An 18,863-nucleotide genomic window follows, 5' to 3' on the forward strand; every position below is an offset into this window, starting at 1 on the left:
TATATTCCGTGCCAATTTTTGCCATATGTGGAAAGCAATCTTACTCCTTTGTAATTTAAGCCTTATTTTTTTGGTTACAGTATTATGCCAAAGTGCCAAATATCAATTTGTTTTGGTTTTCTTTTTGGTAGCGTCAGGTGTTTAACCTTTGTATTGTTAATACTTAGGTGATAAAGCCCTAGCGATGCATAAGTTTATGAGCTCACTTACCTAGGTTTCTTAAGTCACATTTTGTTCTCATTTTCCCACATTTCCTGGGGTGCTTGACTTACCTGAGGATAACGTACCGTTTTGCAATCCTTAGGCACACGTCCCAGCAACACTTAACAAGGCGTTCTCTCTGTGCTAACTGAAGAGTACTCCTGTTCTCATGTTTTTCTCTTCTCGGCCAGCCTTCACCTCTTGACTGTCTCCCTGACAACCCTGATTCAGCAGAATTCAGTACAGATAAGCAGATATAAAGAAATTGAAGTGCATGGGCATCTCTCAACAAACAAGGAAATGGCATTTGAGCTAACCTGAGACTTTAAGCATTAGAGAGAAATGTGATATTCCACCAGGGATGTTTTGACTGTCACGACTAGATGCTATTTGCTTTTAGGCCGCAGGGCAGAGACAGAGGCATCTGCAGTTTTGGGGACAGTCCCAAATAATTCTCAATTATCCTGTCTGACCTTCCAATGTCCTACTGGACTGTATCCAGGATATACGGCTTATCAGCAAGAATATCACCCTTTTTAATAGCCTCTTTTTACTGTGACCGTCTGTGATTTGCCGTGGTTATGTCCAAATTTACAGGAAGGTCATTTCACAGTTTCTCTGACTCTACACGAGCAAGTCTGGTCTATTAATTCTTATGCTGATATGGTTCTGGTTCTGCTTCTATTTGTTCCTCTGGGATTCCTGTTTCTCCAATTCATCCCCTAGATGATCTGTGCCTCTGAAACCCATACGGATTCTCTGTCAGGAAGACCATTTGACTGTGTCCATCTGTCTTCCAAGGTAGTCATTCTAACGCTTTAACCTATGGAAATGAATATTCTTTTTTTTTTTTCTTTTTTTTCGGAGTTGGGGACCGAACCCAGGGCCTTGCGCTTGCTAGGCAAGCGCTCTACCACTGAGCTAAATCCCCAACCCCGAATATTCTTATTATGAAAAAAATAAGAATGTATACACAATACTTAAAGTGTGGCTTCTCAGAGTTCTGTCATCTTCGTATCCTTATAAATTCTACTCTGTCCACATTATTAGGAGAGGCCTTTGTTTTCGACCTAAGGAATTTTCTTACCAACGTAATTGTCTAATATTCCTCTTAGTGTCATCCTTAGCAATATGTCTGGGAATTTATTGATCTGATGTTCTAGTTTGTATCTTCTACTACACTCTAACTTTATAAGTGGTGGTTATAAAATATTCAGTCTTATCCAGAATCACTTCAAATGTCATTAATGGTTTACAAACCCATGTCAGTAAAACACTGTCTCACACGTATGGAGGTTTGCCTCTAGAAGAAGAGCCCCCAGAAACACTTAAAACCCTTCCTAGAAGTGAGCTAAGTAGTATCACAGGTCACCCCCTTTGGCATCTGCTGTGTCACCTAGGCTGTCTCATCTCTCCTAAGGCTCCCAAGGAGCCGTAGTAACAGATGAACACGACATTGCGTTTCTTCAATCTTTCCTCAACTGTAACACTTGATGTTTTAACCACTGACATGAGTTGCTTTGACAGCTTTATAAAACAGTGTCGCACAGTGTTGTGGGTCAGACCTGCACACATAATTTAGGAGCCTGAGACAGAAGGATCACTGAGTTTCTGTACAGGCCAGCCTACATAGTAAGCTCCAGAGCCTCCTGGGATACAGAGTAAAACTTTGTCCCAATCATCTAAACTAACTAAATAACGTCAACGGGTAGAACTAAGTGAGAAGGGAGAGTGAGGTTGTATTTCTTTTTACATACAAGACAGAAAATTCTGGATTTTGCCAAAGCCAAGGTTTTCTATACCAATCTCCTTTGAGGGACCACTGATGTATCCTGTTCCATAGCCTTCAGAAACCTTGTCCTAAAATGTAATTTACAACATGTAACAAAGGTCTCAACACTATGAATGCTTGGCGTTTTGTCTGCAGCGCTCTAAGAGCTCAGTTACTGTCAAACTGGGCTCAGTTACATAGGTATCCTTTTGGCTTTTTCATCATGGGCAAAATCGGTCATCCCTGAATAAAGCTGAAAATAATTTTCCGAAGCTCCAAAGCTACCGAAAGACTCAGTAATCCAAAATAAATATAATTGCCTGAGGCAGAATGTTTGGTTAAATGTAATGTTAAAGAGTCTTCTCCATTATGTAAGTGTACCACATTTCCTTTATCCATTTTTCTATTGAGGAGTATCTAGGCTGTTTCCTATTTCTGGCTACCATGAAGAGAACAGCACTAAATATGGTTGAGCAAGTGCCCGTGTGATAACATGAAACATTCTTTGCCTGTATGCTCAGGCCGAGCCCTGGGGCACGTTAATTCTCATCTTCCAGAGGAAATCGCCACACTCATTTCCATGCCGGCACCCCCTGCAGCAGTGGGGGAGGGCCCTGTTCTCCATTCCTCTTCAGAATGGGCTGCCACTTGTTTTACTGACTTAGCCACTCTGGCAGGTATAATAAAGAATCTCAAAGTAGTTCTGATTTACAATTCCCTGATGACTAAGGATATTGAGCAGGTCTTCGGGTGTTTCTCAAGCATTTGAGATTTTTCTTTTTAGACCTTTTCAGTTTGGTTGGTTACTTTTTCTTGATATCCGATTTCTTGAGTTCTTTATATATTTTGTGTATTAGCCCCCTATCAGATGTATAGCTGATAAAAATAAAGTAAAATACTTCTCACTATAGTCTATCATGGTGTTCAGATGACAGTGTTCTTTGGCACGCAGAAGGCCCCATTTATTAATTAGCACCTGTGCTAGCAATGTTTTCTTCGGAAAGTCTTTTTCTGTGCCAAGGCATTCAAGGCTATTTCTTGCTTTCTCTTCTGTCAGGCACAGTGTACCTTGCTGAAGTCTTTGATCCAACTAGAGTTGAGTTTTGTGCAGGACGTTAAATATGGCTCTATTTGGATTCTTCTGCATACAGCCATCCAGTTTGACCTGCACCATTTGTTGAAGACACTGTCAAAAGAGTAACATAAACACCAAGCCAGCTACAAACTCTTATCTAAAATGGGGTGCTACCTGCAAGATATTCGAGAGTAACTGACCAACATGTAATGCACTCCATTGTGTGTGTGTGTGTGTGTGTGTGTGTGTGTGTGTGTGTGTGTGTGTGTTGTATGTCTTTTGTTTTGTTGTTATAGTTAGGAGGGCTTTTTGTTTGTTCGTTTTGTTTGTTTATTTATTAGTTTGTATGGTTTGAGAGGGTTGGTATTTTGTTTCCTTGGTTTGGAGCAGGTTTTACTGTATTTGGTTTTTGGTTTTTGAGGGTTTTTTTATTGGTTTTTTGTTTGTTTTTTTGTTTTTTGTTTTTGAGAAAGAACTGGAAGTTGGGAGGGTAAGGAGGGGGAGAGAATCTGGAAGGACTTAGAGGAAAAGAATATAATCAAAATAAATTTAAACTTTAAAATCGTTTTACGAAGAAAACATTATTAACTTTTTCCTTTAACTTCCTAACTAAAGGGTTAAAATATCATCATACCAACTCTTTCTTTATTCTGGAAGAGCATTACACTTATTGTATTCTGAAAACCAAATGTTGTGGTGACAAATGCTAAAGGGAAAAATGTAATCAAAATTAACAAAAGTTCAACAAAAGTTTATCTTGTTTATGACAAGAACTAAATATCAAAGATCTGATAAACATAAGTTGCTCTCAGTGAAGACTAGGATATAATCTCTGTAGCTCCATTTTGGCTAAATGATAAATAAATGGAGTACAGACTTATTTTTGTCCCTGTTCTGTGTCTTCTCAGGCTGAATATTTAGCTGCAGAATGACACTTCCCAAAGCAGGTTTAATCCTGAGTGAATGGTTCACAAGGAAAATAAGAAAATCAGGCTGAAATTTACTTGATAAGCATGCATAGGTTAGAATTTGTCAGAACTGAATGGGAGTCCTGGCTGGCTTTTTTTCCCAGCATGCAAATCCCTCTGGACTCCCAGTTAGTGGCAGATTTTTTTCTTTCTTTTCTTTTCCTCTATTGGATATTTTCTTTAATTACATTTCAAATGTTTTCCCTTTGGAAACCCCTCATTCCATCCCCCATCCCCTGCTTTCATGAGGGTGCTCCCCCACCCACTCACTCCCTCTCACCTCCCTGCCCTGGCGTTCCTCTACACTGGAGCATCCAGCCTGGACAGGACCAAGGCCTCTCCTCTGTTACAGATGTGGCTGGAGCCATGTTTATATACTCTTTGGTTGGTGGTTTAGTCCCTGGGAGCTCTGGGGTGTCTGGTTGGTTGATATTGTTGTTGTTATGGGATTGCAAACCTCTTCAGCTACCTCAGTCCTTTCCCAACTCCTCCACTGGGGACCCTGTTCTCAGTTCAATGGAGGCTGTGAGCATCCACCTCTGTATTTGTCATGCTCTGGCAGAGCCTCTCAGGAGACAGCTCTATCAGGTTCCTGTCAGCATGCACAGGCCTGAAGAACTGGCCCCATGATTATACTGTTCTGTGTTACCTTGTACATTCCTGTGATTGAAACTGGTATTTTCCCATTGAATTCAGACCTTTACGACAGACCCAGTTTTCTCTACCTTGTTGACACTAAACATTTTGAAGTGTCCTGAATTTGTGTACAACACATTTCAGTAGGAGTGTTAGAATCCATTTTCAAATGTAACTTTCTTACCCTTCTTGAAGAGGTACAAATAATTATTGCCCCGAAGTCCTGAAAATAGCTTGGTAACAGCTTGTGAATTTTCATTGCTTTCCAAAAGTGTGTATCAGTGTCAAACACGGTTACCCTTCTCTTCCTTGTTTGAAGGGGAAATCTCAGCTTTGCTTGACATAGCATTTTAATCCAACCTCCCACTGTTAAACAATACAAAGAAAACTGGATTAAATGCCCTACAAATAGTAAAAACAAGGCAATGGTTCTCAGCCTTCCCAATGCTGTGTTGTGACCCTTTAATATAGTTCCTCATGTCGTGGTGAACCCCAACCATATAATCGTTTGTGTTAGAACTTCATAGCTGTAACTTTGCTACTGTTATGACTCATAATGTAAAAGTCTGGATTTTCCCATGGTCTTAGGTGATCACTGTGAAAGAGTCATGACCCAAAGGGGTCATGACCCACAGGATGAGACCTGATGGTTATGGTATTAGTAAATCAATGGAAATTGAGTAACGATGAGTTAGTAGCAGCTGCAGAGAATTATTTCCTTAGAAATCTCCCTTTCACACCCACAAGCACTCACCGGGATTCTGAATCTGTCACTTGTTTATGCCTTGAAAATATATAGTAATGTATAGTCTAAACATTAATCTCCTAGAACCAGATAATGTCTATGCATAAGCACGCCAGCCTCTGTGGGTATTACAGAGAAAGAAGGTATCCTATTCATACAATTCCATCCCCCTGGAGAAGTAGGCTGAATATTATTGTCATAACCTTTGCATGCTTCTCTTTCTGTTAGACATTCTTTTGTACTGTGTTCCTGGGGAAAAAATGAAAACTTATGTATCAAACAATATAGGACTGAGATGTGAATCCTGGGGGGAAAGGTTTTGTAATAATAAGAAAAATAAAATGGATTAATAGAAATGGATTAACAGGAGCTTTAATAATCTGAATGAGATACCTGAATAGATATCTTGCAGCATTTTAAATAAGAGTCTGATATTAGTGGGCCTATCTAATTGAGTCTGCCTTGCATTTACAGTCTTGCCCTCTTCGATTTCTTTCTTTTTTTTCTCCATCTTTATTAACTTGGGTATTTTTTATTTACATTTCGATTGTTATCATTAAGGGACTTGTTAGAGAGAACAGACTTACGGCCCACATGCACGCAGTGCTGACCCACACTATCTGATGAACATGCCTTTTTGGCAAGTGTCTTAGTGATTTTGACACCCAGCCAGGCATTTTGAAAACATGGATCTAACACAATGTCCTTTAGACAGAATTAGGTTTAATTAATCTCTATCCCTAAACACATCATCAAAGTATTGGGCACATAGCAGATCACAGAGTAAATTTCTGCCAGAGATTAGGTGGGAAGAAGCTATAAAAAGCAGCTTGCTGGCTGACAGAGAGCCCACAGTTAAAAGCAGCCAGCCCAGCTCTAACTTGTCCCTGCAATATTGCAGCAACGGTTTCCCAGTCTTCTCTTGTCTCCATGCATCTCTGTTCAAGTGTAGCAAATAAAATCATCCAAAATGATCAGTCTCGAAAGATCATGCTGTAGACACTCAGGTGCGTGTACAGCTTCAATCTAATTTATCTTGCAAATTATATTAATTGCCATAATCATCCTGTTCATTTGTTTACCCTGAATGTTAGCTAAGTATTTCACAGCATTGACATTTTTAAAGCTCACTGTCTATTAAGTTCCTCAAAGCCCAGAAGCGGAGTAGTAGTGGAGGGTCCATTTAAATCCAATGTAACTCAAACACTAGGCCAAGGTAGATGACAAAAATTTATTGTAATCGAGCTGCCTCTGACCAATCAGAGCCACATAATAAACTTGGGAGGTGAACTATGACCCCAAAGAGAAATTGCACAATGTATTTAAAAGATGAGACCACAAATCGAGGAGGAGCAGGGTAGGGTGTAGCATTGTCTAATCATAATTTGACATAAGTGGTTGAGCAAGGGAGTTCTCACCAATCAGGTTAAGAGTAGGTTCCCGGGAAAACATGAACTTGGTTTGACCCTGCCAGGAGGTCAGAGTTGTCCTTGAGATGTCTGGACAACTGGTTCCTTACAGAAGAAGCCACCCAGCTATTAGGAAGTCCCCAGCTCTCCTAAGGCTGGGGACCTTAAACTTAGTTTTTCGATGTGGTTAAATGGAGTCTGAAAGGGGATGGTCTCTCTCACTCATCCTAACAGTCACGGTGCTGCCATTACTGACTATACTGAAGGGAGATATTTCCCATCTCCTCCCCAAAAAAGATTCTGGCTGGCTTTTTCCACTTCTGTTCTGCCAGAGTTTAATTATATTTCCAAGTAAGTTTTCAAATAAGAGAGTGTGCAGTGGCATCTTTGTTTACTGCATCAACATTTTAGAACTTGGTAGAGAAGCAGTAACAAAAATTCTTGAGTTATCCACACCCCTCTGCTTAGTTTCCGTTCTCTGTACCACATGATCTTCATTACCTTACCTCCTCAGCCCATTTATGAGGGCATTAAAATGTTGTGTCATCTTCCCTAATGGTCAACACAATATTATTTATCAGATGCTTCATTTATTGGAAAATTATACAAATTAAAATCATTAGCCCTGGAGGGTAATGGTACAAGTCATTGGCAACTTCTGTTACCCCCTTCATGAGTGTGAATGGCGGAGAGGTGGTAAGATGGTGATGACTCCTCGTTGCCAGGAGACCGTCATCTTGACTGAAGGGCTGCTCACCAGCAGGAGACCGAGTGGACTGTAGGAAAACACATGAGCATTTCTGCAGAACACAGCACAAGGATCCTCACCCCGAAAGCAGTCAGGCATTGAAGAACATAAAGGACAGAGAATGCAGGGGCCATAATAAGCCCAGCTTGCATAAGTATAAAAACTAAGTTTCCCTTTTTCTAACTCACGTGCTTGAATTATTGGCCCACAGCTATGGATTCAGGAATAGAGCTGGAGTTGCCGCTTTCATACATAGCCTCAATTGCTATTTTTTTTTAATACACTGTCCCTTTTGCCATTAAATGTAAACTTGTGAATGGGTTTTTCTTTTGCCTTTCTTGAGCATCAACCCAAGGCAGTAATAGGTAAAATAGAAACAATTATATGCAACTAGAATAGGCTAAGGCCCAGGAAGAGGCAGGGAAGAAAGCAAAGGGGTCCCCGGTGCTCCATGGGCTCATTTGGGGATGAAGTAAAGGCGGGTGGGCGGTTGATGGAGACGCTGGCTCTTTCTTGTATGGGCTGCCCTCCAATACGGGCCTCTCCAAGAAGAGCTCATGGGAAAGCTCAGACTGGCTAGGCCTGCCTGCCCTGTGTGGCTCTGTGGCTCTCAGACTGTCCGCTGTTTGAAGGGAGGGCCGTGCATAGCCTCTGGCCGGCCTGTGAGTTCTCTTCTGCTGTCTGTTATTTCTGTTCTTTAGTGTGCAGCCGACCCTTTGACAAGAGCCAGTCTGTGTGCACCATGATCTCATTGTTCATGGCTCCCAACACAGACGCTTCTCCCTAAACATGCCTTCTGTATGTCAGCCTAGTTCCAAAGCTGCACCAAATAGGAATTTGGGTGACATATTTTGGATTTTTAAAGTTAAATATGTTTTTACATTTACAGACTTAAATAGATCTGAGTTTATTATCAAAATCGTTATGACAGTCGATCATACTCTTGCGATTTTATTCAAATTAATGATCAAAATGCCCTTTTCTTTCCTTTTACTCTAGAGCTGAACAATGCCACAAAGACATTCTTTACTAAAGAATATTTGAAAATAAAACAGAGCTTCCAGAAATCCAACTCTGCGAAATGGCCCTTGCCGAGCTGCAGAAAAGGATTCCATCTCTTTGGAGGTAAGGAAAGCAACCCAAAGACCAAAGCAGTCTGACGGCTCTGTCCACGCAAGGGCTCACAGCTGCTTCCTAATCAGGCGTGCTGCTTGAGCCCACTGTCTGCACCGGTCCCTTTCAGGAATTTGGGTGGTAATGTCTATGCTAGAAGCTACAAGTACATACAAAGAAAAGGAGTCGCCTATGTGAAAAATAATTTTCACATAAAAATTGAAATGTACCTAACCATATGGACACAGTAAAGATCCAATAAGTTAATATGAAAGCGCAGTATAAATTATAGCTAATGACACTATGTAAACAGCTATCAAAACACAAGGCAATCTCTGACCTCTACTTCAGTTTTGAGAATGTGTTCCTGCAGAGCCGTACAATATAAACATGAAATATAATTTAGTCTTTTGTAAAAGTGTTATCTGACAGAACACAAACTACCAGGCAGTTTTGGTGTTTACTGTTTGTGTATGTTGTGCGAATTTATGTGAGTGGTGTGTGTGCGTGTGTGCGTGTGTGTGCGTGTGTGTGTGTGTGTGTGTGTGTGTGTGTGTGTGTACACACCTGTGTATGAGATGAAATCATCCCTGCTTATATGCAGGTGGAGGTCACAGATCAATGCCAAGTGTCTTCCTTTCTCCCTCTCTATCCTCTTTGGAGTTCAGCGAGCCTTGGGCTTGCTGTTTTGGGTGGGCTGGCTTGGCAGTACACCCCTAGGAGCTACCTTCTCCCTCCCTATAGCACTGGAACCTTCTACTGTCCCTAGCTTTTTTACCCAAGTTCTGGCTATCAAAACCTCAGTTCCTCATACTTTCACAGCAAGCATTTTACCCCCTGAGTTATCTCCCCAGACCTCTTCATGTCACTTATGATGTCAAGAGACCTGATAGGAATGACCAAACATGGGAACCGTGTCCTCTCTCGACCAGGGAGAGCCCCATAAACTCAAGCACATCTATCCAGTAGTAACAGACCAGAGCAGGTGCATGCAGAGTGTGTATGGTTGAGGCAGAAAAACAAATTATATGCAAAATCTATTGCATTCGAAGGTTTTAAGCACCACCTGTAACCCTGCACTGGGCTGTTTCTTAAGAATTAAGAAGTATAAAATGAAAGCAAGAAGCGTCACATCTAGTTGCTTCTATGGGTGGACAGTACAGCTCAGGCACAGAGTTTGGTGTACACTGAGTGAGGGTCACCTTTCTGACCTGGCTTAGCAGACGGCCCCATAAGGCCCCTCCGTAGACCACAACTTGTTTTTCCATGTTGGCTGACTCAGTTCCAAACCACCCCCAGTCTCCCTCTGCACTTTCTGCATCTTACTTTCCCTCAGTTCCTTAGACACTGGATGAATAAGCAGTTGATTTCCACCAAACTTAATCCTTAATACATTTTTGTGGAGAAGGTTCAAAGTAGCTTTATTACATCACCCCGACTTAAGAAATACATCACTGCCATCGGTTCAGCCAAGCTGTACTTGAGCTGAGCTGCCAACAGCCAAGTACAGCAGCAAGCCAAGAGGAAAGAACCAAACTTGATTTCTTCAGTAGCATAAACAAGAGTCCGAAACGTAGCCCATTTGTCTTTCCTCTATAGAGCAGTGTTGTGTCCAAGACCAGGTGGGACAGAGACAATATGGGGGTTGGCTTGGTGTTGAGGCCAGACAAGAGGCTCCAGCAGTTTTATGGATCCTGGGGTCAAACAGAGAAAGGAGTTGGGAGGGAAAAGATCAGGTACTGAGACATGGTATGAGGTAGAGTGGAGTGGAGTATTCTCAAACTAAGAAAGGGATGGAGAGAGAGGGAGGGAGGGAGGGAGGGAGGGAGGGAGGGAGAGAAGGAGGGAGGGGAAGGGAAGGAAGGAAAAGAAAGGTTAGGAAAGGAAGGAGAGAGGAGGGATAAGGAGGCAGAGGGAAAGGGAAGGAAGGGAAGGAGGGAGGGAGGGAGGGAGGGAGGGAGGATGGATTCAGCATGCATGCATGGAAGCATGAGCAGTTGGGTCCTGGGACCAGCCTGCCACTCCCTACAGAGACCACAATGCACCACTGTCACCAAGCCTGCCCCACAAAGGGCAGCTTTCTGCAGTGAACCTAATGGTGAATTCTCTGTTAGTTCATCATGAACTGAGCTTCTAAGCCACAGAGCATCACCAAAGGCCCTTCCTTATTCTCTTTCCTTGATCTCCTGCTATCCTGGGACAGGGAGAGGGTGACAGAGGCAGGGCTTCACCTGTGGGTCTTAGGAATCAAACCCAGGCCAACATGCATGGTTATGGCTATGATGCTCTCGGTGACCCATGTTTGTCATTATACACACACACACACACACACACACACACACACACACACACACACACACACACACACACACACACACACACACACACACACACACACACACACACACACCACACACCCCACACACACCACACACACCACATACACCACACACATACACACACACCACGCACACACACCATGCACACACCACATACACCACACACACACATACACACACACATACACTCACACATACCACACACACACATCACATGTACACACACACACACACACAGCACATACACACACACACACACGCACACACATATCACACACACAAAAATACCAGTGTTAGTTATGCTTGCTTTTACACTTCTGCACTGATAACAAATAATGTATGTTCTAAACTTGCTTTGTCACTCATTTGGTTTCTGGAATCGATCCATTTCAGTGAGGAGCTTTGTTCCTGAACTGTGGCCAGTTCTATGGCTATACCAGATGTACCATCCTCTGGTGAAGGGATGGTAGAACGCCCAGAGATTTGTCCTTCTGCTATAAATGCCTGCACTCTCCTGGGTCATTAGAGCTCCTCTGGATCATGTGCTCAGAGGAGCTTGAGGGTCACACGGCAGCACGTCTACCCTCAATCAATCACCTACATCAGTGTCTCTATGTATGTGGCCACCCTGGCTTGTCACCCTGTCTGTTGGCTGCATTTACAATTTTCAGTCTTTTAGATTTTGTAAGTTTGATACCTATAAACTGAATTCTCACTGGAAGTTCTGCAGTTTTGTTTATTTTTTGTTTGTTTGTTTTATTTGAGTGTTTTGCCTGTGTGTGTTGGAAGCCAGAAGAGAGACTTGGATTCCTTGGAAGTGAAACTACAGGCAGTTTGGTGCCACCACTTAGTTTATGGGAATGAAAGTCAGGTCCTCTGTAAGACCACCTAGCATTGCATGCGCACATGTGTGTGCTGGTGCCTTGCTGGCACTGTTAGCCCAGGGCCTTGTGCATGTGAGGCAAATGTTCTACCACTGAGCTACATCCTCAGGCCTTACCTCAGTTTAAATTCGCATCATTATGATTATTGGTGGAGGCTATATACAGATATGTATGTACATACACACACACACACACACACACACACAGAGCTTTATCCTTGAGTTTCTTCTTTGAGGTTCTTATTTCCTACCTGTTTGATTGGTTTTGCAATATTATCTGCTACTTTTTCCACTATTTTAATGGCTATAATCATAATCTAGCTTTGTGTTTTTCAATTTTTGGAATCTTTCAGCGCATCATAGTTCTTCGTTTTCATCCTTACCTTTCTAGCATATAGTGTTTTTAAAATTACTCTCTTTTCCCAGGATCATTAAGACTTCTTTCCTTTAAATGCTTTAGTTTTAAAGAACTATGAAATTTATACTACTCTTTAATACGATTTTTTTTTACAGATAGGAGTCCAGTTTTATATGGGTTTCCTTCCTGCCCCCACCTATTAAAAATAATTCACCACTTCTCCACTGATATGGACTCTCATGCAAATTTCCATGTATCTAGGTTGATTTCTGGAGCTTGACTAGGGTCTGTTTGTCTGTCTGTCTCTATGCCAATGCTATACTGTCTCAAAACTAGAGTTATTCTGTCTTCTAACTTGTTTCCCTTCAAGAGCTTATTGGCTATTTTTTACCTTTTGCTCATTTAGATGGACTTTAGGATTATCTTGTAAAGCTCCATGAAAAACTCTGTCAAATTGGAGGAATAAGGGACTACCATTAAATATCTAAACTATGCTTGGGCTATGGTAGAGCCCTAACCTAGCATACAAGAGGTACTAAGTTCAGTCCCCAGTACTGTAGATGGATGGATGGATAGATAGATAGATAGATAGATAGATAGATAGATAGATAGATAGATAGATAGATAGATAATAGTAGACAGATATACAGAAGCATACATATATACATACTAATATAGACATAAATAATTTGGGGAGAATTGAAAGGCAACAGGAATAACTTCCTACCCATTAATGCTATGGCCTGTCTCTCCCTGTGGTCTTCTCTTCTGTAATCAGTTAGATGACTTCCTTCCTGAGTGTCTATTTCTTCAGCTCCTCTATCCTTGCTTTATCGTGGTCTCTTCCCTGTTTTTGAGCCTTGCGTGCAGAATCTTGCCAAACTCACCCCAGGCAATGCTCCTCGTCACCCCCTAGGCCACACGCTCTGCTTTCCTTTTAACTTCCTCCCTGCCTCCTGTCCCCCTCTTGTCACTCAGCAAGCCCATTGTCCTGGGTTTATTTAATATTTATTCTTATAGTCTTATATAAGGGATAGTACTTTCTTTACGTATACTTTTTTTTTTACATCAAGGGTGCTGTATCGCATGTTTCCCTGGATGTTCTTGGCCACCCTAGTGTGGTTTCCAATGTGTGACTCCTCGTGAGGCCTCTGTTAAAGTGTGCATCTGCCAAGTTCTATCAGTGTGTTCACTCACTGGAATCTAACACTCGCAGCCTGCTGCCACTAACAATAACACTTCACGGAATATTTCAGTGTAAACCATGCGAGTATTTACTGACGTGTAGACTCAGGAGCAGCAGTCTGGATCACAGAGTTCAAATCTGCCTGTGCAAACAGTGCCGTCGGTCCTCCTGAAAGGCCAGGATGATAGCTCTCTTTGGCATTTGGGAAAGTCAGTCAGGGACTGTGAGTAACGACAGCTGTTGGCAGATGAGGCCTCTGCCGTTGCTTTTGCTTGCATTTTGTGATGGCTAGGAGTCTGAGATCTGGTAAAGTTTGCCTCCATCGTTTGGAGGACTCCTAAGACCATTTTGTTTATCTTTCTAATCATGCTGCTACCTCCCTTGATTCTCCTAGGTTTCTTATGCTTTTTGTTCTACTCATTGTCCACTTTAATATCCTCACTGAGTAGACGCTACAAATTCATTATCCACTTTGTCATTACATAAAAATGTTGTACCTGTTACCCTTCATTGTAAGAATGCTTCGCTTTGATGTAATTAAATCCATAGTGTTTTATCATCTATGCTGCGGATTTTAATTTTAACATTCCATCTCATCCCAAGGTCACAGAGATTCTCCCTCGGGTATTTTTCTCTCTGTCGACGATGTTTTTGGTCTTCACTTTCATGTTTAGGCTTTCTGCTAGAGATACCGCTCGGACTCTGCTTGCAAAGGATTCACACCTTCTTTTGAAGTGATAACCCGCTTTCTGCTTATATTTATTTTACAGTATCACTGGGTTTTAAGATTATTTTATGAACAGTTGTTTCATAAGAATATAGTTGAATATGAGATAATTCCTTCCTACCTAACAACCTGACTAAATTTTCTAATAAGCCATTGGGCGCTCTCAGTTAGACAGCTCTGTGGTTGCTTTCAATAGCGATGGAGCATCTTGGAATCTAAGCCACTTACTTTTTTCTGTTTTCTTGCCCTACTTGATGATCTAGTACTCCTGTCTGATTTTTAAACAACACCAACCAAAAAAGAGAAAAGCTTCCCGATTTTTAAAGGCCATTTTAAATATTCACCACAGAGCATGTATTATGTTTGGAGCGTCCAGCCCTCGTGAGGAATGCTGTCATCTTTCCTCTCCCCTGATTTGCTAATAATGTCAATGGCGTTTTAATTCCAAGACTGTCTTTCACACCTCGTGAAACGTACACAGCTCTCCCCCCACATCTCCCAGCACACAGTGCTCCACTGGTGGACTGCAGCCCATTTCCTTGTGGGGGATTCCTGCCCTGCATCAGGAATGCATTTAGGCGATCATTTTGCTTACTGCCATATTTGGTTAACATTTCAGAATTTTATATTTGTATTTCTAAGTTTGTATCCCTTTATTAGGGAATTTGTTCATTTCTCCTATTTTCAAGTTTATTGCAATAAAATTGTTTATATATTTTAATATATCCCACTCTATCCTGTAGCTATGTATCTATATAGCTAATGCTGTCCTTATGTTCACATTAATTACAAATGCTTTTTTTTTTTTTTTTGGTTCATTTAGATTATCACTTCTTACTGAGTTACCCTGTCTTTACTTTGTCTCTTACTGCCTTCTGCTTTACCTTTTCCCTACTCCTGTTGGACTTATTCTTTTCTTTTTGTTCTCTACTAAGACGATTCAGAAGGTGTTAACTTTTAACCTTTTTGCTGTATCACTTAAGGGCATAATTTTCCCCTAGTGTAATTTTTACCCTTCATTCCTAATTACTTTCACCTGAAGTCACATGCAATTGAAATTCTGTACAAAACAGGTTCCTATTAGACAAGTTAGATATGCTCTTAGAGTTACATCACACAGCTGCATCCCCTGTGCCACCGTGCTATGTTACACGGCTCCCTAAGAAGGTACAGTCCAGCCTCATTTCTGAATTTGGTTTAGAAAGAAAGAGAGCTGGGTTAGGAAGAGGGAGCTTGTGAAAGAGAATAAACATTCCCAACTCTAGATCTAAATATTAACGCTTCTGAGGGAAAATATAACATTTTTGCAAATTTCCTAGCCACAGCAACTCATAGCAACCATTTTGAACTCACACAGCCATAGAGTCAGCTCAGGTTTCCCATCATTGACACATTCCTTCGTGGCTTATGAGGTGATATATACTGAGCAAGCAGACATCTTTTTGATCGCTTTGTGTATTTGTATATATAACTGGTAGCATTTCCTCAAAAGAAATGTAAATAGTCCAGTAATGTGTAAAACAAAAGTTCGCTTCATCAAGTCCAGCTGCACCGACCAACTGATGGTCCTAGATTTTCCCACGAGGTCCCTTCCATCTCTAGGTAATAGTGTCCCACCTTAACAGTAGTCATATTAAGCTAGTCCCCAAGAAACCACCCTTCTACAAGTGTGAGGGAGAGATATTCAAAATGATGCATGTACCTCTGTGTAACATACACACACATTTGGGCGAGCAAAAGCTATCTGAGAATTTGTATTAAATATCACCCTAAAAAATACAAAGAAGCTCCACATTGAATTTTTACTAACTATACTTAAGAGAAAGAATTTAAAAACCACAAGCCAAAATGTAGGATCCCATGCCCTGATTTTGTTGGTCACAATAAAATGGGTACGTACAATGCAGATGTCAGAGCTGTATGCCAGATGTATCCATTTCTCAGGAAAGCCCAGGGAACTGTGCTGTTTGGTGACTAGTTGTTCTGAAGGTGTTAGATTGCATCTACAAGAACAAACTTGTCCAGGGCAAAGCAAAGAATACCCACATGGGAAAGATTGCTTGTCTGCGATAAAAAAAAAACAACAGCGCACGTGCTCAGTCGAAAAGCATGGGTTTCAACATCGGCTAGAAATCATCTCAGAAAGCTAGAGGGAAAACAGAGAGTTTCAGTATTGCTTTGTCTTTTAACTGAAAGGGGCAGTTGCCTCCACAGCTCCTCTAAACAGCTTTATTCATGGGAACACTATGGAGAAATCTTCTGTGAATTCCGAAGGTCCTTTCCTTTCCCTTCTAGTCTGGTGGAGTCCAGTCCAGTTCTCACCAGTGTCACTTACATTGGCATTTTTCTTTAGGAGCCAATCGCATAGCAAGGCCAGCAGCATCATATACTGCACTAGAAGCGAGTGGACAGATGGATTCCCACTCTTTTATGTAAAATTCCAATGGGTTACAGAGGATGGGTAAAGTAGCTTGACAGTCACTGCATATACAGCCTCATCTCTCACACTTGGAGATGACATCCAGACTCTGCCTGTCACACGGGGGACAGGGAGGTCAACACCTTTCAGAGGAAGCTGATCTGTTTTAACAATTCTAAAGTGAGAGTCTGCATTGAATTGAAATCTGCTGCCTCACAACTCCCTCTCTTTGGCTCACCTTCTCCCTGTGATGTTCTCCTATATGACTGTTCTTCCATATACAGACCCACAAAATAAATAGCCCAGTGGTCTTCAATCCAACAGAAAACACCCACGCCCCTTCCACTAGTCCCAAGAATTTCAAGAGCGAGTGTCAGAGATGCTGGAGAGGCAAAACTGGTACCAACTGGATACTGATCAACTAAGTGTCCTTGTGAGGCCTAGGAGTAGTAACTGAGTGGTGATGCACCTGTCATAGGAGATGTGAAGAGCTAGCTCACCTTTGTCTGTGCCTCTCCCGTTCACCAGAGTTCTCCTGGTAATCCTGGTATCAGGCCGCTGAACGCCGGATCTGTGTATAATGGTACCTAGGCAATGAACAAAAAGTTAAAGCACTGTTTGTTTCTATCTTATGTTTCTATCTAGCTTATGAGATATACATTTTAATATATTCGTGAATTTTATCTTTCTCTTCATAACTACTTTTTTGAAAATTTCCAACAAGATTTTAGTCTCTTGATTCTTGTCTCCTTTTTCTCTCCTTCCCTTCCCACTTTATCCACACTCGCCCCACACACTCACAAGTAATACACAGTGCGTGTACTCACAAAATCCACCCTTGTTCCGTTTTACATTGATAGAATTTGTTTGGTTACCTGTGAAGTTGCATATTGGTAGGAAATGCTGCCTGAACTTTAAAACAGCGTATAATACATGTTTGCATACCTGTGTGCACACTTCAAAAATATACCCATTAACCACAGGACCTCTGAAATTAGCACAGAAAAACAAATTCTGGTGGGAAAAGTTGGCATTGACCCTGACTCACAGTTCATAGTCCTGACACTACGACCTGCACCAGTGCTTTCCCCGAGCTCCAAGAAGAGAACGCACCACAGAAATTGTCAGATGTATAAATCCTGATGAGTAGGTTAATGAACCTCTGATGAAGGAAAGCAAGGGCAAACATGAATTCAACATATTCAAGCTCAATAACTGTTGAAGGAGACCTGCACTGGGAATCTAGGGAGGAAACATGCACGTTCTTGGAAGCGGGGCTTCAGTGAGTTGGTTGTGTTAATTGAGGTGATGGGAAGACTTGACCTTTTCCAGGAGAGTGTGCTGTATTTTGTGTTGCAGTCATGGCGTGCACGTGTGTGGTGTTAGGTACTCAGCTCTGGCATGTGGAGATAAGCAAGCATCAGGAAAGTTCTCTGAGTTTACAGATGGGTCTCTGCACTTGCTACCAGTTGATCTGGGTGCTGTCTTAAGCTTTGACCAATCATTTTATGAAAATGTATGAGCCCTCTTATGTGCCGTTGACCTGTGACATGTTTTAGACATGGTATGGAAAGGAAATGGGAGGGGGTGTCCCCCCTCCTACTCTAGCACTGGAAGAGCAGCCATCTCACGTGTTTCACTGAAACAAGGACCAAGGAAGGCACTGTTAGAGGGATGTGGGCCCAGCTTATGAACAAGAAACCAAGGACAGCTACAGCCCCAGGGAAGAGCATGGCAGAAGCTAAACTTGCTGCTGATAATAAACAGTAGAAACTTCTGTTTCTAAATAGGATATGATTAGGGTGCAGGATGTCAAGCCATCATTGTCAGTGCCAGTGCTGGGAAAATGATAAATGCCAAAAATACACATTCATAAACAATACACCAGAGCACTGTGGAGTTCATTAAGAGTAGAAATTCTGTTACATCGAGAGACACCCCCCCCATTGAGAGACACCCCTATACTAAGAGACACCGCCATACTGAGAGACACCCCCATTGAGAGACATTACCCATTGAGAGATACCCCTACATTGAGAGACACCCCCAAATAGAGAGATACCCCCATTGAGAGATATCCCCACATCGAGAGACACTCCCATATCAAAAGACATCCCCATTGAGAGACATCGCCCATTGAGAGATACCCCCACATTGAGAGATACCTGCAAATCGAAAGACACCACCACACTGAGAGATACCCCCACATCGAGAGACACCCCCACACTGAGAGACGCCCCACATCGAGAGACACCCACACTAGAAATGCTAATGTCGTTGGTTAT

The 18,863-nt window shown here is 41.9% G+C and overlaps 1 protein-coding gene across 1 annotated transcript in view; it reads left to right on the forward strand.

Annotated features, from left to right (window-relative positions):
* The window catches only part of Rnf180 (ring finger protein 180), a 167,219-nt gene that overhangs the window by 124,564 nt on the left and 23,792 nt on the right, over nucleotides 1-18,863 (forward strand). The window contains exon 8 of the mRNA XM_032898938.1: nucleotides 8,553-8,678. Coding sequence (XP_032754829.1) covers nucleotides 8,553-8,678 — 126 coding nt within the window. The remainder of the gene's footprint in view (nucleotides 1-8,552; nucleotides 8,679-18,863) is intronic.

This window comes from Rattus rattus, chromosome 3, assembly GCF_011064425.1.
Source record: "Rattus rattus isolate New Zealand chromosome 3, Rrattus_CSIRO_v1, whole genome shotgun sequence".
Lineage (NCBI taxonomy): Eukaryota > Metazoa > Chordata > Mammalia > Rodentia > Muridae > Rattus > Rattus rattus.